The sequence below is a fragment of the Gallinula chloropus genome (assembly GCF_964237585.1).
Source record: "Gallinula chloropus genome assembly, chromosome: 1".
Classification (NCBI taxonomy): domain Eukaryota; kingdom Metazoa; phylum Chordata; class Aves; order Gruiformes; family Rallidae; genus Gallinula; species Gallinula chloropus.
The window spans coordinates 118,865,331-118,886,322 of NC_140085.1; the positions used below are offsets into that span (position 1 = coordinate 118,865,331).

At 49.9% G+C, this 20,992-nt stretch overlaps 1 protein-coding gene across 1 annotated transcript in view; it reads left to right on the forward strand.

Annotated features, from left to right (window-relative positions):
* Positions 1 to 7,630: 7,630 nt before the first annotated feature.
* The window catches only part of PDE9A (phosphodiesterase 9A), a gene marked incomplete at both ends in the record, with an annotated part of 51,299 nt that continues 37,937 nt past the window's right edge, over positions 7,631 to 20,992 (forward strand). Inside the window, one exon of the mRNA XM_084272910.1 lies at positions 7,631 to 7,699. Coding sequence (XP_084129036.1) covers positions 7,631 to 7,699 — 69 coding nt within the window. The remainder of the gene's footprint in view (positions 7,700 to 20,992) is intronic.

Consider the following 20,992-nt stretch of genomic DNA (forward strand, 5'->3'; position numbering starts at 1 on the left):
CTCATAGTTCTGGAAACTGCAGGGATGGTTAAAATATGTCCCCATTTCACGCAGCCCTCAGCATTCTGGTGGGGCAGATCAGGCCCTTTGAGTGCCACCTGAGGATTTTGTCATCCTTTGTACACAGTGTCTGTGGCATTGTCCTGGCCTCCCACCCTACAAGCTGAGGCTCTTTAATCTCTCTTATTGAGAAAATGTGCTTCTCTCCATTGACAGAAACAGCGCTGAAGGATCTGTGCAGGCAGAGCAAACATGAGAAAACACTCGTGTTACAGGAAATTGTTCCATGCTTGAGATATCGAGCTGTGTGTGAAGACCAGTATTTTACAAATCATGTTAAAATAGGAGGTCTAATTTTTGTATATACAGCAAAGAACTGTGCAAAGTCTCTTTGCACTGATCCCACCACCCCCAGCCCGGGAATTCACATGGTCAGCTCCGATTGTTGTGTGACAACAACAGTTGAGGGACCATCTCCAAGCTCTGCCAGTGCATCCAGCCTGCTGAAAAGCGGTACCACGTAGTGAAAGGTTTCTCAGCTGCTCCTGCTGCTGTGACAGCGGCTCGGTTAGTGTGCAGACAAGGAGCACCCAGGGATGGGTCACAGACACGGCAGTGACTGCCTCCTGCTCTGCCTGCGTCAGGTCTTCAAGCCCGGGCACAAAAGCCTTGTGGATGTCCCCGTCCCCCCCACACCTTGTGACTGTGTGGAATGACACGCTGCGCCAGGCTGGCACCGCTATTAGCAACCCTTCGTTAATCCTTGGGTTGCCCAGACTGCAGAGAGTCTGAGGTCTGCCTGCCAGAAGGATGGAAATAGCTGATTTACAGCCAGTCTCCGAGCTGCTCAGATGGCAGCCTCCCAGAACAGGCATCTGAAGTAACTTCACTTTTCTGCACCACATAAAATGCCAGGCAGCTTTCTTCAAGTCGAGCCATATATCGCTCCTCTCCCATTTGGGGAGCAGAGGCTGCAGTCCCTGCTCAGGCTTTCCTGCCAAGAGCATGAGCCAACCGGGTCCGGGAGAAGGAACTGGGAACTGACTTTTCCACTTCTTGGCTACCATCCCCCTGAATGATCTAGCTGGTGACTCCAGATACAGTTAGTTTCATTTATTTTTTTCTCATCAACTCTTGAAAGTTCCAGCTAGGTCTGCTAATTTCTTCCATAACCTTATGAAAACACAGCTTTTATAGCTGGGCTTTCCCAGAAGCTCTATACCAGGGGCCGGGCAGGCTGACTTGCGGTGTCATTAGCAGCTAGTTAGGGTCGATGTGCAGATATGTATTGCGTGCTTCATATCTTACACAGCAGTGTCTAGGGCGAGAGTGTGAGGCGCTCAGGTACTCCTGGCTCACATCAGTACTTTAAATGAAGGGCTAGGACCAGATAGCTGGAGTGCAGAGACCGGAGGGGAGGGAGGAGTGAAGGGAAGAGGTGGAAAATGGAAAGCAGAGATGGAAGGGAGCCTGAAAATCTAGTGGAGAGGTTGAAGGATTGCTGCAATGGAAGAGGGTGCAGCCAAGCCTCTCTGTAAGGCAGCTGGCAGCACCATGCACCATGGCATGGGGCATGGTGATGCCCAAGGTCCCACTCACTCCTGGCAGGGAGAAGGGGTTGCCCAGGGGTATGGTGCAAAGCATTCTTAGCCAAATAAGGACATAAGGTTCTCTGTACCACTGCCTTGCAGGGCCTGTGTCAAGGACCTGATGTTAGGGCTGCAATGAAGAGAAATCCTCATGGAGACTGAGCTTCCTCCGCACCCAGCAGGGAGAAGGGAAAGGCAATGGCTTTGCACTGCTGGGAGACCTTCAGGAAATCAACCTGGGGAGCCAGATATCACAAGTGCTTTAGAAAACATATTACTAAAAGAATTGTTAACATAGAGCTGGAGAAACGGGTTTGGGTTTTTTTTCTTTTCTCAGTAGACAAAAGAGGAAAGTCAAGAAATAACAGATGGTGTGATGGACTCTTGTTTCCATAAAGTTGAAGGATCACCCCTTGACTCCAGCAAGCCTGTACTGTACACATAGACAAGTATTTGTGAGTTAGCAGGGCCTGCTACTTTGACTATCCCAAGATTTGAGCCTATTCACTGGTATGTGTGAGACACAAGTGAGAACAACCAGTACCAGAATTTTAATAACAATTGTAAACAGAATGAAGGCAGTATTACCACCGAGGTGACCAGCATTGTTGGGTTAAAGATCAAAGATGGTTCCTGAGTGAGTAATACTATGTCTCCAGCCCACGGGGCTCTATAGCTGCACTCCGGTGCCCTGGACCAGTCACATCAGGAGATGCCACAGCTCCATTCCAGCCCACATTCCTGGGGGGTTGCCATGGAAACCAGGATGCCAGCAATTATGGCTTCACCAAGTGGATTGAGGATGAGGATGGGGTGAGTAACGGACCCAGAAATGGGTCTGGAGCCAAACGTGAGGTGGAGAGCTATGCCAGTTTGTGAGGAAGGGTCAAATGCAGGTTTTTGGGGCCTGTATAGACAAATCACATAGAGGTCCCAGTATTAATAATCAGTCGCTCTGTAATTAGCATTAAATATGATAATTACCAGGACTGCTCCAGTGGAAACCTGGCAATGTATGAAGGAAACATGAAAACAAATGAGCTAAAATTTCCATACACAGCAAGCCATATGCTTTCCATAGGCTTTTGGAAAGGAGCAAGGCCTGGACTGAAAAGGTCAGTCATGCCCTGTAACCCTTATGCTGGGTCAGCCATCAATTTAGCTAGTAACAGCATAACCACCATGAGAAGTTAATTCCCACATAGACTTGACCCCAACTTACACAATTGTGGGGGAGAAACATCTAGAAGAAATACCAAAGTCAGTAAAAAGAAGGGAGAGAAGGCCGATTGAAGTAGGGAGGGGAGTAGGAGGTGGGGGAGCAAAGGGGAAAGCTTCACAGATCCAGGGGCAATCAGGCATTTTGGGAGGCTGGAGGGAAATGGCATGGAGAGGTAAAGTGGTAAGATGAGGCCCTGTGGGAACATGGGGACAGAAACATGCAAGATATACCCATAGCTGAAGGAGGGGACCTGTAAGAGAGGGGATTAGTGGGTTGAGGAGGTAGCTGAGAGGGTGAGATACAGAGTAGGTAAGGAAAAAAGCTGATTTTTAAAAATTACCCTTCTCTGCTTTTTCTTCTAGGCAAACTCTGTTCAAAATACCTCACTGTCCTTAAAGTACTTGGCTGGAGTCATACTCCAGCTGCTCCCTGCCTTCTAGGGCCAGGCTGCACCTACCCAGTCCCAGCAGTCCAGGAGCCATTTCCAAATACAACCACAGATCCTAATCACCCCCCTCCAAGGTACCCAAGTACTTTCTGTGCTGTGCATAAAATCCAAGGCTTCTCCTTCCCTGGCCTCAACAACAGGCACCTCTCCCTGCCCTTCAGGTGGGGTGAGGTATGTGATGTGGAGTCCAGCCTCATGCAGCCTCCCTCCCCTGGGGTGCAGGGCAGGGCCAGGCACTGCAGTCAGGTCTCACTCCATCACGGAGGCCAGGAAGAGCCAAAGCGCAGCAGGGAGTCAGGAAGCGGGGTTCAGCAGTGACACATGGAAATATGTTTCTCTGAGGAAAACTAAACAGGAGATCTTTCACTGAAAGGTTTAGCTTATCTGGCTGCTGCTTCTTTTTTTCCCCCCACCTCAGTCCCTTTGGGGATCACTGCCCTGCACTGCCCCAGTTTGGATATGCAGCTGCTCACAGCAGGTTGCAAGGGGCATTTTATTTCTTGAGTGCTGCAGGAAAACTAGGTTTTAGAGAACTTGGGGGTCATGTTCTGTGGTGTGTGCCACCATGTAAGCACAGTGACTTCAGGACTGTGGAGGTGAGCCCTGGAAACCCTGTCCCATGGCTGGAAGTAGGTGACTGGGGTTGATGGGCATGGTTCAGAGAAAGGACAGATTTTGGGGCACTGTTGTAGAAGGATGTTGCTACCTCAAGACACATGTGATGGGCAGATCCGTGGAGGGACCATGCGGGCAGTCAGTCTGCAGTGCTGCCCCCACCTTGTTCTCAATGGCTTGCCATCTCTATTGCTTCTGTATAGCTGAAGGTGAGAGCAGGGGGATGGAGGGGACCGGGAGGGTACCACCCCACCCCAGGCCTGAATGGGAAATGTCTTGGGCCACAGCCCCCTTTTCATCCTTACAGCTTTTCATTCACACTTTCAGCAGGGTTTGCAGCAGGGGGGGATCTTGACCTGTGTAAAGACAGCATGGATGTGTGCATGTTTTGTGCCTCAACTGCAGTGAGTCCAAGTGCAAACTGGGTAGGATCTGAATATCCTCCAGTTACACCTTGGAAACCCTAATAAAAATGCCTCTCAACTGTATATGTGGAGCAGATGCCAGGACTGGAAGACAAAGGCACCTTTTTTCCTCCATGGGAGCACTCGCTGAGGTAAGTGACATCTGGCTGGGGCAGTGCCAGGTCGTCGGGCCAAAGGCTCAAGCCCTGCAGCCCTCTGAAAGGCACATCAACTTTTCAGGGTTGTGTGTACAAAGTGATGTGTGTTGGCCTCAGTAAACAAGTTAGCAGAGGAGGCAAAGCAGAGCTGTGCAGTGCTGGACGTGCTACATGCAGCTTGGGGGGAGAAAAACTTAGTGCTGCCCATAACTGGTCAAAACACTCCTTGAAGGCAAATGATGGAGAAACACCATCTGACGCTGCATTGCCAGGATTTGGACCAGCTGATGAACTGTTGAAGGGTTTGATGATATAAGAGTAATTCTTCCACGTCATTTTTGCCCCAAGTTGCACAGTGTATCATGAAGTAAGGAGATTCAGGAGCTGAAATCTCGGAGAGCTGCACATCCTCTTTCATGAACCATCCTTTGTTGCATTTCAGGCTTGAGCCTGAGCTGTCCCTTGGATTGCATCAGGCTTTTGCCATAATTTCTGGGAGCTCAGCTTTTGTAGGTTGTCTCCTACAAAAGTTCTGGAAAAGTGCAGTAGTCAGCAATTTTACAGCAAAGCAATTTTTTCAACAAGTATTGATGTAATTGGGGGGAGGGTGCAGTAGGATGTGTGCTGGAGCTTAAGAAACACCTTTAAATACACAGGAACAATAGAGATGATGAGGAGGATGGACAGCACTAAGGAGACAGATCATCACTTGGATTTCAGAGCCTGTCTTATTGCTGTCTGGAGAAGCTGGTCACTTTTTAAAAATAGAAATCAAAAGGCAGATGATCACTGGTGTGAGAGTCTGATCATTCATTGTCTCACTGATGTGCGATCAAACCCTGCAATGCACCAGTGACCTCATCCAACTACTCTTGGAGCGGGTCAGCATGGGGGGGAGATCACAAAGACCACACTCCCCACGTGCTCTTGCTGCCTCTATCTAAATGGCTGTATTTTTGCCACCATGGCCATCTTCCTCAGGTATGTGCTTCTTGTCAAGGGCAGTCAAGTCACTCAGGAGCAAACCATGGTAAAACAGGGTTAAGGCAATGCTTACAGCAGGGTATTAAATGATCAGTCACAGGAGTCTCAACTGATGTACAGAAGCAGTGGGGTTGATGTGAGCGGGCTGTTGCAGTGGGAGGGGCTGCGCCCAGCTCAGAACATCCATGGGGATAGCCTCCAGGGTAGCCTAGGGAATTAGTCTCCAGGAGAGCTCACAGGATAGCCTATAGGATGGATGCAAAATAGCCTAGAGTAGCCTAGGCCCTAGCCCAGGTTAGAGACAGGCTAACATCAGATCACAGAATCACAGAGTGATTTAGGTTGGGAGGCACCTCAAAGCCCATCTAGTTCCCCAGCCCCTGCCATGGACAGGGACACCCTCCAGGTTGCCCAAAAGCCCCATCCAGCCCAGCCTTGAACACTGCCAGGGAGGGGGCAGCCACAGCTTCCTTGGCCAGCCTGTGCCAGGGTCTCACCGCCCTCACAGGGAAGGATTTCTTCGGAATCTCTAACCTAAATGTACACTCTTTTAGTTCAAACCCATTACCCCTTTCCCTATAGTCTAGGGGATAGCTTACAGGGTACCCCATGGAATAGCTCAACAGTGGCCAGGGCTCTCTCCTGGAAGACTTCAAGAGGAAGGATGTGAGGCAAAGGCTTGCACCTCCTGGAAGATTCACCTTGCCGCTGGCTCTGAGGGCATTAGGAGTACTGCTGGCTTAGGTCCATAAGGCCAGCCAATGGAACTGGCTCTGGAACTGGCTCCAGGACCCGCTCAGCCCTACTGGCATATACAAACCCGCTTTGTACAGCAAACGATCTCTTGCTGCATGTTGCAGGGGGCAGCCAAGGCTGCACATCATGAGGTAGCCAGCAGGGCCACGTTGGCCTCCTCTGCGGGTCCCTTTGTGTCTCCCTCAAGTTGCAGGGAGAGCCTGGGGTGGGCAGGGAAGGCAGCGCTGACCCCGCTGCCGCAAGCCCAAGTCTCCCACGCAGCCAGGGTCAACCCACCACAAGCACAAAAGAGGCCAGGAAATGTTTTTGCAGCTCTGCCAGCAGAAGCCTCAGAAAACATCGAGAAGTAGCGCTGGCACGGGGAGCGGTCTCCAGCCGCTGTGCACGCTGGCAGCCTGTCAGGCTGCCTCTCCCCTGCGAGGGCAGAGGAGCTGCTGTCTCCAAAGCTCTCTCCCCTCCGGGACCAAGTGTCACCCGCTGCCTAAGCTCCCCACAGGCACAGGCACTGCAGCACAGCACATGCATGCAGCAGATGGCACTTGGCATCCACTCAGAGATGAAACCCTCCTGGTTTTCAGCTGCACCTTCCCAGAAGAAACACCTTTTCCAGGACACTTCACATTTCTTTAAGTAATATAGTCCTTCAGTCAGGAGGTGGCATGGAGGGCATGGGGTGAGAGCAAGGGCTTTACACTTTCCTCATGCTTCTGGAGCTTAACAGAGGGAAGGAAAAAAAGAGGGGAAAAAAAAAAAAAGCGCATCTGCTTTTTCTTTCCATCTCTGTAATGGTAACAGGAGGGATGTGGAGATTAAGCTGCCGAGTTTGGGCTGATAAGGTCCGAGCCCCAGCTGTGGTGGGTGTCTGTAAAGACACTCCCAGCACAGGGCACAGCTGGGAGTCTGTCATGCTGCTTGCAGGGCGCAGGCAAGCTCACCAGAAGGGTCAGCACTAATTAGCAATTATCATCCTGTTTCAGCACAAAAGCAAATGACATCTCTCACCACCCTGATGAAGGAGGTTTCCCTCCCTCCCTACCCCAGCCCCTGTGAGGAAAAAAGTGCAGCTTGGTGTGTGACAGGATCTGACCAGCCCCAGGGTCAGGGGTAGGATGTGGATGTCCAGGATCTCCCAGACCTAAAGCCAAGAGGGGTTGTTGCTATGGGAATCGAGAGGGCACTTGCAGACAGCATCCGGAGTCTGCGTCTTTCCCTGTCCGAGGCAGCTGGATTTCAAGGGAAGCAAAACTAAAAGGAGGTGGCAGAGAGAGACAGAGGCATGGTGAAATGCATGCATGTTAGAGGAGGGACCTTGCCAGAATGAGAGTACAGTGGGATACAGAAGAGCGGGGACACCAAACTGTCAGGCAGCGGTGGCTTGGCTTGGTAGGATAAACCTTATTTTCTGCTCTGTTTGACACTGGAAAAAGGTCCAGTGGCTGCCCAGCCGCCACAAGATGGGATCTGCCTCCTCGACTTACCGGCCCAAGTGCATTTATTTGGATATTGATGGAAGAATTCAAAAGGTACTTTTGCTGCTTTTCACAAAGTAACGTCTCCGGACGCGGCCGCTGCGCAGCCGGTTTCCCTGACGCGAATTAGATGTGTGTTTGCATTCGGTGCCGACGCGGGCTTCAAGGCTCTTTTCAAGGGGGGGGTAGTGTGGGGTGGGATTGATCTTGAGCAGCCTCTGCTTTGTAGACGGATGTTTATTTAAAGGGGAAGGGGAGGTTGGCTGGCAGCAGGCGAGGGCTGGGCGCTGCCAGCTCTCGGATCCGCGGTGCGTTGCGGCGTGTTTACAAAGTTTTGCCTGCGGGGAGGCTTTCCCCCGGAAAGCATGGCGTGCCCGGATAGCCGGAGGTAGCCTGCCGGGGCCTGGGGGGTGGGGGGGAGATTTAGCCATCGGCCCTTCTCCCAGTGCCGAGCAGAACGGCGGGCAGGTGCCCGGCTGTTGCACGGGGGGATGTGCCGCTGCATCGCCGGGGGGGGGGGGAGATCTCCGGGGTCCCCTCGGGGTCCCCGACAGCTCTGCCAAGTGGGCAGTGAATGGTGATAAGCGTTAATTAAAACTTTCGCCTGCATTAGCCTGCCTTGTTTGCTCAGCCACGGCTCACAGCGCAGGGGAAAGTGCGGGGGAAACGTATCCTGGCGGAAAGGGAGAGCTGGCGCGCTGTGGAGCTGCCAGCCCGCTGCTTTTGAACAAGGAACAATGCCGCCGCATTTTTCTGAGTCTTTCTTCTTTTTGTCAGCAATTCTTTGGCCACGAACAGAATGCCTTGCTTCTTGTAACAGTGTGAAAGCAGCCGCGAGGCTCCAGAGCAAGACAACTCTGAATTGCAAAATTCGTCTCTCGCTCTCTCTCTCATCTTCCTGCCCTAAGTTTTCGTTTCACCTACCCTCGCCTTCCGTTTCTCCTTTAAACAAACAGCAAAGGTACCCTTTCCCTTCCTTCCCCTTCGCTGTGACCGCAGACATGAGGTGAAGGGAGAGCTGGTGCAGTCCCGTCCCACACAGCTCTGCTGCCCACGCGTCCCTCTGCCACTCCCCTGGAGAGAGACCCACCGTGGCTGCTGGAGTCCTGTCCTCGGGAACAAGACCTGGGAGAATCCAAATCCGTGCCAGGTTCCCTGGGAGCAGGCTGCTCCTCTTCGTCACTCTCAGGGGCTTAGACGTGTCGGTGGTCCCTCTGTCCCCACGGGCTCCTCCATACTGGCGTGACGGCTCTGCTGAGCTGAAGGCACTGCTGCTCTTTTGCTTGATGAGTTGGTTGCCTGTCAGCCCCCCCAGGATCAAGGCTCGTACGGAGCTCCCTGACACCTTTTCACCTCAATACGAAAGTGGTTTTGGTGTTTTGAAAAGGTGGTGAGCATTCCCATAGACGTTGATAAAGCACATTGTCTGTGGGCTACTCTGGTTTAAAAGAAATTATTTTGCAGAATCAGTCTCTGGAGAGTACTTTTGACACTAAAAAGGCAGAAGAGGCATAATGGCATGAGCAAGCAAATGCAGACTCAGGGAGCATTAAGGGTTTGGGTTTTTTCTCGATAAACGTTATCTGTTTCTTTTGTCAGATGTGAAATTCCATCTGTGCAATGTTTGGAAGGATTCCTGCAGTAAAAATGCTGTGTAAAAGGGGTTCACCCAGGGGTAAGCAGGGCATATCTCAGATTCTCATGCTTCCTCAGTAACAACATCATTAGAAAGAAAAAAAAAAAAAACCCAACCCTTAATCTTTCAAGGAATGCAGTATTGGAGGCTTCTAAAGGGAGCTCATTAAATCAATGCGAAGCTACTCATCAGCCCAGTAACAGGGTATGGGCTTCATAATAACCGCACCTGTTGAGTTTGAAAGGACTCAGCTCCAGCTTGCAACTGTTTTGCTGGACCTCACAGAATCCTGCAGTAGAACCAGGCATCCTAGGACAGTGCTACTTGCGATGACAATCACGGACGGGTAACTTTATGTTTCACCCTGAATTTCCACCAGTGCAGCCACTGAGCCTGCCGCTGACTTTGGGAGTAGTTTTGCCTTGGCAGTGGGGTAAATGAAGGGACAAACCAGGCCCAGAGAGCTGCACGCCACCTCCTCCAGGAACCTGCAAATTGCTGGCGAGCACGTGAAAGCGCTCTGCAGCAGAGCGCTGGCGTCAGCTAAGTAGGTTTGTGTGTCAGCAGGTCCAGAGGGGCACAGCGGGGAGGGCAGAGGAACACAGCCATCGTTGCTGGCTTTGAAGCCCTTCTCAGTAGCTGTTGGAATAAAGGAGGTACCATCAGCAGGGGCTGAAGGCAGGACCATGTCCGAGGCCAGCGTGTCCCAGAGGAAGGGCTGAGGTCTGTACCTGCAAGGCCAGTGCTGTGAACACCCAGGAGTCCAGTAGCCCTGTGTGAAAGGGCAGTGGGTGGCTGGGAGCAGAGGGGACTGCAGCCCAGACTGACCTCTCAGAGGCCCAGGCAGGCACAAAATGGTCCTGACCAAAGCTGACTGCAGAGATGGGCTCTCCTCCAGCAGGCAAAGTTGACGGAGCGTCTTCCCGTGCTGGGACAGCAAGGACTCTGCTTTAGGAAGGACACAAGATGACCCACCCCAGCCAAACAGATGGCACTCATGGAACGCCCATTCCCACAAGCACCTGAGCTCAAGATCCCCAAAGGGGAAGGCTTTGGGCTGCTGGTAGCTGTGTCCTGGCCAAGGGGCAGGGCACGGGGGTCTCCTGTGGGGCAGCTACCTGACTAGGTGGTGGAGGTAGAGCTGAACGCAAAGCAGAAGGTGGAGGGGACAGCCGTACTGGGCCTACAGGACAGGGAAGATCAGAGGCTCTGCAGCGTTACGGCCACGCACCACACTGGGGCTCCAAAGGGGTCACTTGTCCTCAGAGCCGACTGAAAAAACGAAGTTACAGCGTAATGCGCTTCCTATCTAGTGCCTGCATAGGGGGGTGCATGTCTGGGGGAAACCAGCACCGCTCGAGTTACTTATTTTTAAAGGATCCCCTCGCCCAGAGACACCCAGCAGCCCACTACCCGCTCACCTGGGCACACCCCTCCCTCTGTGCTTCGCACGCACGCCTGGGCCTTAGCACACCCGTGAAACATGTCCCTGTGTCACCCCTGACACAGCCTGGCCTGCTGCCAGGCACAGCAGAAGATGAGGGGGGAAGGCGTGGGGGAAGCTGTGGCCATATTTCAAATAGGGTAAGGTGATCTTGCAGTACCGCAGTGGACAGGGTTTTCTCGTGGTTCCGGGAGTGCCACTAGATGGGATCGAGCAGCCAGACCCCCAACTTGCCAGAGGAGAAGCGAGGTTTGCTCTTCCAAACTTTAGCTGGATCTGGAGCCTTATTTTTCCTTCAGAATGTTATTAACCCTTTGGCTGCATTTTTAAGAAAAATTCCTATTGAGTCTGTTTCAAATTAAAAATCCACCAGCAAGAAAATGTTCCCCAGCCCATGCCCAATTTTTTTTTTTCCATGAAGAAACTTTTTGCCCTTTGAGATTTATGTTAGCAGAGCCAAACCAGCCAGTGGCTGGGTTCCCAGATGGGTGGCTTCATGGGTCTCATTTTCAGATGTCACAGGTAGTGGCATTGCTGGCAGAGTTGTAAAGAGTTCCTCTGAGAAAAATGCCTAATTCAAGAGGATTTGCATTTCCAGTGTCTTAATCAGCATCACATTTGTAACAAGGATGGAAAGTTAGAGGGGTACAGAGCCTGAGCTAATGGGGAAAAATGAAGAGGACTGCTGCTTTTGTCAAGGATTCAAGGAAATCTGTCAGGGTGGTATTGTCTTCCCCTTCAGAAAGCCAGTAAAGAATTTTGGATCCATTTTGCTGGTTGACTGAACCATTCTGGATACCAAACAGAGAAATGACCTTTTTTTTTTTTTTTTTTCCCCTTAAAGAAAATTGAGTTCAACCTTTCTGGGTGTCTACTGTGGAGCAGGACACCAACCCATCCACAGCCACTGTCCTGCTCAGCCTGCGGCCCGCGATGAATAAAACACAGCTAAGAGTGTCACTTGGAGCTGTGGTTGTTGCACTGAAACGTCAGCACGCAGGAATTGTTTCTGTCATGTGAGCTTTTCTTTTTAATTAGAGCAACAGCAACTGTGGTATAAATGCCCAGACTTTAGCAAACCCAACAGATTTTTCCAAAGCTCGCCGTGCTATTTTTAACACGCCAAACTGGTTTCAGATTGAAAACAAAACACAGCAGAAAAATAATGGCGTGATGATCAGTTCAAGGCCATCACATATTTTCGCATCCCCATGACTCTCTCTGCACAGCAGGACAAGCATGCCATGCAGTGCCCATGGACCCAATCCCCTGTCTGCTTGGACCGGGGATTTTGGGCAACACCTTTTCAGCTATTGACCATCAGAGGGGTGCACAGAGAGGAGGTTCCCAGGTGGATGGGACATGGACACCTCTTGGGTCCACTCTGCCTGGTCAGTGTGTCCTCCTGCACATGGACAAGCCAATGCCAAAACCCTTGTTAGCATGGTGAGGCGTAAGTATGTTTTTGTGGGATCAAGGCCATATTCTTAGTGCGGGCAGATCTCTATAGGAAGGTGTGAGGTAGCACAGCCTGAGTCCAGCCCAGTGGTCTTGGCTCACCTCGGCTCTCTGACTTTAGCTGGCCCTGGTGAATTCAAGGTGATAGCTAGATGTTCTCACTGTAAAGCAGCAAGAAATGAAGAGAGGGTTCCTAAAACTCCATCACATAAAAGCACATAAACATTTTAAAGATTAAAAATGGCTTAAAAATAGAGTTTTTAAGAAGTGCGAAAACGTGTCACACATGAGGCCTCTCTCTCTCCTGCTCCTCCTTCTTTTTCCTCTTGGGTGAGAGTTCCTCAGAGTATTTAGAGCACCAAAATGTATCTGAGCACTTCTCCATAATCCCAGCATAGCTTCATAATTCTTCTGTACCCATCACCCAAAAAGGCTTGTTTACTGCTGTTTATCTTTCTGAAGCCCTGTCCCATCTATTACCATTATTACAGCTTATGCTCACATTACAGAGTCATAGAATCACAGAATGCTTTGGGTTGGGACCTTAAAGGTCATCAAGTTCCACCCCCTCTGCCATGGGCAGGGACACCTCTTACTAAACCAGGCTGCTCAAGGCTCGATCCAACCTGGCCTTGAACACTTCCAGGGAGGGGGCATCCATCACTTCCATGGGAAACCTGTTCCGGTGCTTCACCACCTTCATAGTGAAGAATTTCTTCCTAACATCCAATCTAAATCTACCCCCTTCCAATTTAAAACCATACCCCTCATTCTATCACTACATACCCTTCTAAAAAGTCCCTTCCCAGCTTCCTTGTAGCCCCCCTTCAGGTACTGGAAGGCTGCTATGTCTCCCCAGAGCCTTCTCTTCTCCAGGCTGAACAAGCCCAACTCTCTCAGCCTGTCTTCACAGGAGAGGTGCTCCGGCCCTCTGATCATCTTCAACTTAGCCAAGGCAAAGTTTAGATGTAACACTCTCCTGCTAGCCACTCTCCTGCTATGGGTTCAGGCAAGCCAAACACAGCAACTTACGCTACTCACATACAAACTATTATGGATTATTGCAAACAAGACAAAACTATTTTTTTCTGTCACCTTTCTAGTGAATATACTCATACAGCTACAAATTGGCCTTTCACTGGCTCCTCAGGACACCTAGTTTTCCTTACTCTGCCAGATAATACTACGCTTCCGACAGTCCTGTATTACCAAACGTGTTGTAATGTCAGACACTAATTGTGTGAGAAGTTTTGAAACAAGCAGCCCAGCTTCACTTGCATTTAGTGAGGACATTTGGTGCTAAAGCATCCTTATTATCCAGTTTACGAACTATTTCAAGCTTAATGCATTAATGTGCTACAGGGTTAATTGCACTTAGTACCCCATTAGCAGCAACCACGTGCCCTTTTTATGTCAAGTCAGAGTCAGAGTGCAGACATTTCTGTTATTTGTCAAACGCTGAAATACTTTCATGTCTGCTGCAGAAAATGAGAAGCTTTCAGCTCAGCATCTCTCAACCAGCCTTGCTGGTTCCTGGTTATGTTTTGCCATTAATCGTTGGTACCGAAAGGCTGATTAGCAGCAGCATGTCCCTTCCTATAGTCAGGAGGTTGCATAAGCTGCTTCTTAATGTGGCCTGGCTTCCTCTACGAGCCCCAGCAACTTCAAAAAGTAATGAGATCCTTTGTTGCTCATGGTGACAGAGCCAACCCCTGTCATGCTGTCCCTCTCAGTGGTTGCGCAAGATTTCCCTGGAGGTCACACACATGAGTGTATCGTAGGCATTTTCTCTGTTCAGGGATGTTATAAGGGTAGAACTGTGACTTACCATATAGTCACGTGCTTTGGGATCCTGATAAGTCAGCTCTGCCTGGCAGCTCTTGCTCCTCATTTTCGGGTGATGTATATAATTAGAAAACTAGCAGGATTCACCCCACTTAACCGTAGCCATCTAAAAGTTAGTGATGACTACTCCAAGCTAGTCATACAGATTCCCCCGTAGTCGCTGGGGAGGCGGGTGGTACGTCCCGAAGGTGACTCATCCCATCTGAAACTGGGTTTTGGAGACATGTGGGCTGATTTACCCTTTGGAAGCTGTCCTCTTTCCCTACTGGCAAGAGGGGGAGTCTAGCAGAGCAACACACAGGAGATGCCTGGCTCGTTGCTGTTTGCGGTTATGGCAGAGGAATCCCACCTGTACTCTTCACTGGGGCAGCCTGTTGGAAGGAACGTTGTCCGGCCCAGTCACTGCCCAAAGTGCGGATCAGCAGGACTGCAGAGCTCCAGCTGTTGGAAGTAGAGCATCCACCGCCTATGCTCCTCATCCTCTAACAGAAGCAGTGTTTAAAGAGCTCGAGGGGGCCTTCATTTCCACTCGGACTTTCAGCTGAGGGCTCACACCCTTCCTTTCCCCTCCCGGCACGTGCGCACACGCACTTATTCCCTCTTCCTCTCTTGGACAAGCATCCTACTGCATCAAGCAGATGGTGAATCTGGCATACTATTTTTAATGCTGCCTAACATCTGAAGCTCACATAAATGGGAGTGTTTTTCCAAATATCAACTCTTAATTAGTGAGAGAAATAAAACCCAGGTATTTTGGATAGAGCTCGGCTTGTGCTATGCCGGCATCTGAATTCAAAGACTGGGAAACCTGGGAGATGCTTACATGTGGGGTTTTAGATAAAGTTTCTGTTGGATATTGGGAACTATGACTGATGAAGTCATTTATCACCGATATTTGAGGAAGACCTATTTGCTTACATGTTTAGAAATATGAATTCCTTCTAGTGATTTCTGTAGTGTGACATCTAAAAAGCTGTGGATCCTGCTTCATTTCGATATGGACCACAAAAACCACTGGAGAGGCAGGAAAAATCAGAACGAAAAATTTCACATCAGCCTTCTGCCCTAGCGATTCAGAAATCCCCCGTGAAAGCTGCTGTTACAGAAGCAGCAACAATTTTCACAGTCCCTGCAAGCTACATAACTGAGTTTCACCAGACTCTTTTCTGACACAGTCTCCTCCAATCTCATTAGTGAAAGATTATCATTTTCAATTGCTTCAACTCTGCACTTTCAGCCCCGAGACTGAACATTGCTTGCTGAGCTGAATGCAAGACATCACCAAGTGCTCTAAGTCTTGAACGCAGCAGGCTGAGACCAGCAAAAGGAAGTAGGATTGGAAACTAGGGATAGGCTGGCTTTGAAAATATGTCTGCATTATTTATTTAGGAATTTTAGTAGGATAAGAACACACCCCCTCCCCCCAAACATGAGTTAAATTCTTGGAAGAAAACCCATTTATCAACAACAGATCAGAACAAGATAACATTCAGGACAGGGTTTACAATTTACAGAGAGGATTAGCTGTTCTGAGGGTCAAATATAGAAGAGAAATTGGATTTGTAGGCTGTGTTTTTACCCATCCTATCTGAAAGCAAAATATAATGTGATTAGTTGTAAGCTGCTAGGTTGCAGAGTATATGCATTATGGTCCCTTAGTAATAGCTCCATCACAATCCTTAATATTGAACTGAGTGAGAAAGTCAGCCAGAGTAGCAGGGCTCTTAATCCCTACTCTTTCTGAGGGGGATTTTAAAATCCTTTTCCTCGACCAGAGATGGATACTACGGATTAAGAGACAACAGCCCCTTATTTCAGACAAAGAAGTTTCAAAGAATGCAGAACAGTCTCCAGGAAAAAAGCCAGTCCCACAGAAGTGAGCTCTGGACCAGGAGCCGGGCGACCCCCATTGAGTCACCCTGTCCTACTTTGCAGTCACCACATGCTTCATCAAAATATTATTTCCACTCCAAAAAGCCTCAGTTATTATTCATTCTACTTCCCCCTCCACGCTTCACATTACTTTCCAAGGCAGGGAAACAGCATTCCCCACTTATATCAAAAGGCGGCTACTTGGTCTTGATGGAGAATTACTGTAATGATCAAGCTGAACACCCAAGACAAGTTTTCCTGCCATTTTATTCCTACACACAGTGGAAGTTTTGCTAACAGTAACACGGACGGAACTATGAAATCTTGCTAACTCTCAAACAGGGGAAATGAATTGTTTGCAGATGCTGCATAATTTTGAGGAATATGTTCTTCTCCCTTCGGGCACAAATCCAAGGGAGATGCAATAAATGGCGTTTACATGTGGCTGATTTTCTCTGTGGCATTTACTCCTCAATTTGCAAGGCTGAAGCAGAGGCCTCTGTTCCCCTTTCCCATCCGGTGTATCGCCTCCGTGACTCTGCTTACATGATTTTGGCTCTGCCTTTGCTTTCAGAAATAACGCTGGCAAATGAGTGTCTTGTGTTGTCTGGTCTTGCAGGAGACTCCCACACCACCAGGCAACATTGGAGTCCCTGCACCCAATATTTCTGGCCGCAGGTTGGATGTCAGGAGCTGCATCCCTGGCTTTCCTGAGCCGTGCTGACCTGTGTGACCACACACATTTTTGATGTGTATTGTGGGGAAACCTCTCTGTGCCCTATGAATGCATGACCTTAGCCCACTACTACATAGAAACTGCTGTGGTCTCCCACCTTTGGCCTCTGTTATGCTCCATAGCAAGGTCTTGGTCCAGCCCTAAGCAGTGATTTCGTGCATCACTGGGCATTAATGCAGAGAGCGAGGTGCTGTGAGACACGTCACAGCAGTGGCTTGCCACTCAGGGATAGGAACAGGGACATAAGCAAGACAGATGATGACTGTGGGTCAGAGACTGCTGAGACAGGGTTGAGGGGAGATGAAGTCCTTTACTGCTGACAGTGGGTCTGCATCAGACTGATAAACAGTGCCAGAAAAGTATCATCATGGAGATCAGGGCTGAATCATAGCATGCATTAGGCTGGAAGTGACCTTTAAAAACCATCTAGTCCAAGCCCCCTGCAGTAGGCAGAGACACATTTAACTAGATCATATTGCTCAGCGCTTCATCAAGCCTGACCTTGGAATATCTCTGGGACATTCATGAAGAGCAGGACATCTGCCCAAGGAAGGACATCTTCACAGGACTGGCTATGATGTTCACTTCTCCACCCAGTGCCAACAGAGCTGCACGTCAACCATCTTCCCTGGTCACGTGAGACAGTGTGTGTCCCATCTGGCTGAAGTATGGCTGCAAGCCAAATGTCACTCCATTGCCTTCATGTTGTCAATGTCCCTGCAATGACAATGGACTTTGGGCAAATAGGATTCCTATACTGTGCTGGAGCCATCAATAGTACATAGTGCTGTCCTCCTGTCCCTCCAAAATACGTTCCAGTAGCATTCCATCAGCATAACTGACATTGACTTCATTTGGAACATAAACCTGCAGGCAATATGAGGAACAATTGCATATTGCTGGGAAACATCTGAGGCTGGCTGCTCTGTTATTGAACAGAAGGAAGTTCATCAGAAAAGCTCAGCAGGTTGCAACAGAAGAAAACTTTAGCAGCATATGCTCTTTGATTAAAATAAAAAACCCAACCAGCTGAGGACAACCATCCTGAGATGAGTATCGAAGTGCGGAGGGTGATTCACAAATCCACTTTTAGCAAACTTAAGTAAAAATGCCAATTATGGAAAGCTAAAAAGCATGTATGGAGATAGCTCATAATCCAGAAAATAGTATCTACAGTCTTTGTTTTGCTTCCCACCCTTTCAGTATTACATGGAGTAAAGGAAGCATTAAAATGCGTCCTCAGTGCACTGAAAGCTCCTGCTGCTTTCTCTGAGTCAGGATGGTGTTCTTACCTTTAACGTTTTTTTTAAATCATTTTTTTAAACCTTTCCCTCTCTTATCTGTCCCGGTCAATAATAATTGATTTCCAGAATAAGAAACCTCAATACCTGAAATAGCACTCCTGGCACATCACAAGCCTTTACCCTCTGTTCAGCTGCAATTAACATCGTCTCCTCAGTTACTGCGTGTACCAGTTGTACCCTCCAATACTCTTGTCAGCCAATTTTAGCAGCTATCACTGCGGTAGGATGCTGTGTGCTGCTAGGAGCGGGGTTTCAGCCCTATCTGCGCTCAACTGGCTATGCTTTATTGCTTTGATTGCTGCTGTATTTTAATAACCAAGGGTCAGTCACTGGGCAAAGCAAGCTTTTAAAACACACCCAGGCTTTAATCCCACCCATTTGCCTGGTAGCAGTTACTAACTATACCTCTGCCTTGATGTTTTATAATGGTATCATCTCATCTGGGTTGGAAAATGGGGAGGGTGGGTTTGTAACGCACGTATCAGTCGCAGCCGCGTCTTGAGGCGGCCAATTTCTCTGCCACAAAAGCACTGGCGCTTCCCTCACGAGCAAGAGGGCTCCTCACCACCAGTGGAAACTGGGGTCTGGAGCCTTTGCTTCAGCATCAGCTTGAGCGTCGGTGCGTCGCACGACAGGAATCAACCAGGCCGGGCAGGCCTTGCAGTGTCACCCTCACCCTCCCGATGTTTCAGGGTCATAGTGTCCCAAGCTGCCAGCGGGCATTAGCAGCTCCTCGCTGGCTTCACCACTGCCAGTGGCAGAGGTCCAGGTCAGCACCACGGGATGTTTCTGGGTGAGAGATTTCCCCTGGTGTCTGAAAAGCACTTTAGAAAGGGCATGTGGGAACCATGTCACTGCAACGCTGTTACGATTGAGGAATTAAAGCGCTCTGGGGCCAGGAGAACTGGAGTGTGGCTACGGGATTAATTAACTCCTGGCACCTACTCCTTTTGGAAGAGTCTTTAATTAGATGATGACAGGCTGTTTTCCCAGGATGGGCCACAGCTTGCAGAACCCGCAGGGCCAATGGACCAACTGCATCCAGGGAGGGTGGGCTGCCCACAGCCCCCACTGCCCACAGCCCCAGCCTCCACCTGGCAGCATGAGGCAAGGCAGTGAAAACAAACCCTTGGAAGACCATCCCAGATGATGTGTTCTTCATTTTCTAGGTCATCAGCCCCAAGGCTGATCTGTGGGTGAGCACATCCCCTGTGCCCACGGTGGACAGCAATGGAAACTGTGCTTGAGAATATGGGGTGCTAGGGGTGCTTGTGAGGGGTGGAAAACTATGTTTCCAGCAAGGCGCCTGCAAAGACACTTTGACCTTGATTTCCCTGTGCTTCAGACCTCCTTGTGTGCGAAATATCACTTTCTTGCTCCTCCTGAGTTTTGCCATTAGGTCACCACAGGTCCCTTTGAGCTGCTGCACCCTGAACACAGAGGCTCTGTGGCTCAGAGGGTCGTGATCAGTGGAGTAGAATCTGAATGGACGCCTGTGACTAGCGGTGTTCCCCAGGGCTCGGTGTTGGGTCCAGTCCTGTTTAATATCTTCATTGACGATCTTGATGAGGGTATAGCATCCACCCTCAGCAAGTACGCCGATGACACAAAGCTGGGAGGATTGGCTGACACGCAGGAACACTGCGCTGCCATCCAGCGAGACCTTGACAGGCTGGAGAGCTGGGCTGGGAGAAACCAGATGAGGTTCAACAAGAGCAAGTGTAAAGTCTTGCACCTGGGGAGGAACAACCGACTGTATCAGTACAGGCTGGGGGATGACCTGCTGGAAAGGAGCTCTGTGGAGAAGGACCTGGGGGTCCTGGTTGATGACAGGTTGGCTATGAGCCAGCAGTGCGCACTGGTGGCGAAGAGAGCCAATGGGATCCTGGGATGCATCAGGAAGAGTATGTCCAGCAGGTCTAAGGAAGTGATCCTCCCCCTCTACTCTGCGTTGGTCAGGCCCCACCTGGAGTACTGTGTCCAGTTCTGGGCTCCATGGTATAAAAAAGACAGGGATCTCCTGGAGAGAGTCCAGAGAAGGGCCACGAAGATGATTAGGGGCCTGGAACATCTCCCATATGAGGAAAGGCTGAGTAAGCTGGGTCTGTTCAGCCTGGAGAAAAGAAGGCTTAGGGGAGACCTAATCAGTGTTTATAAATATCTTAGACTTGGGACGCAGGGGGATTTGGCCAGCCCCTTTTCAGTGGTCTGTGGGGACAGGACTAGGGGCAATGGCTGTAAGCTGGAGCATAGGAAGTTCCGCACCAACATGCGGAAGAACTTTTTCACAGTGAGGGTGACGGAGCAGTGGAATAGGCTGCCCAGGGAGGTGGTGGAGTCTCCTTCTCTGGAGATATTCAAGTCTCGTCTGGATGCCTATCTGTGTAATATGAGATAGGGAGCCTGCTTTGGCAGGGGGGTTGGACCCGATGATCTCTTGAGGTCCCTTCCAACCCCTAAGATTCTGTGATTCTGTGAATCTGTGATACTTTTTCTCCACACCACTGCATCCCCCCACTCCCCACAGCAGGATGGGCCCCGCAGCCTGCGGCCACCCCATTGACACCAGCACCCCCAGACACGTCAGCCCCACTGCTTGCTCTTGTTCCTGCCTTTGAGAAGATGCGCCAGGCCCAACTGCAGTGATGCATTTTGTTTCCACAGTGGTTTCAAAGCCTCCACAACAGGCAATCAGAAGCACATAGAGAGGCTTTCTGCCCCTCACCCTGGCTGCAGAAGTGCTTTCAGGGATCACCATCACCCATGTACCCCAATTTGGGGGGGGAAATTGTAATATAGGATTGCATCATTGAAGACTCCATCATAACAGGGTCAATGGGATGTTGTGCTCCTACTCTGCTCAATCTTCTCTGCTGACTGACATCAATGTGTCATGGTTCAACAGCTGAGCACCATGCAGCCATTCACTCCCTCCCCTCACGGTGGGATGGGGGAAGGGATCAAAGAGTGAAACTAAGAAAACTTGTGGGTTGAGATAAAGACAGGTTACTAGGTGAAGGGAAAGTCACGTGCGTAAGCAAAGCAAAACAGA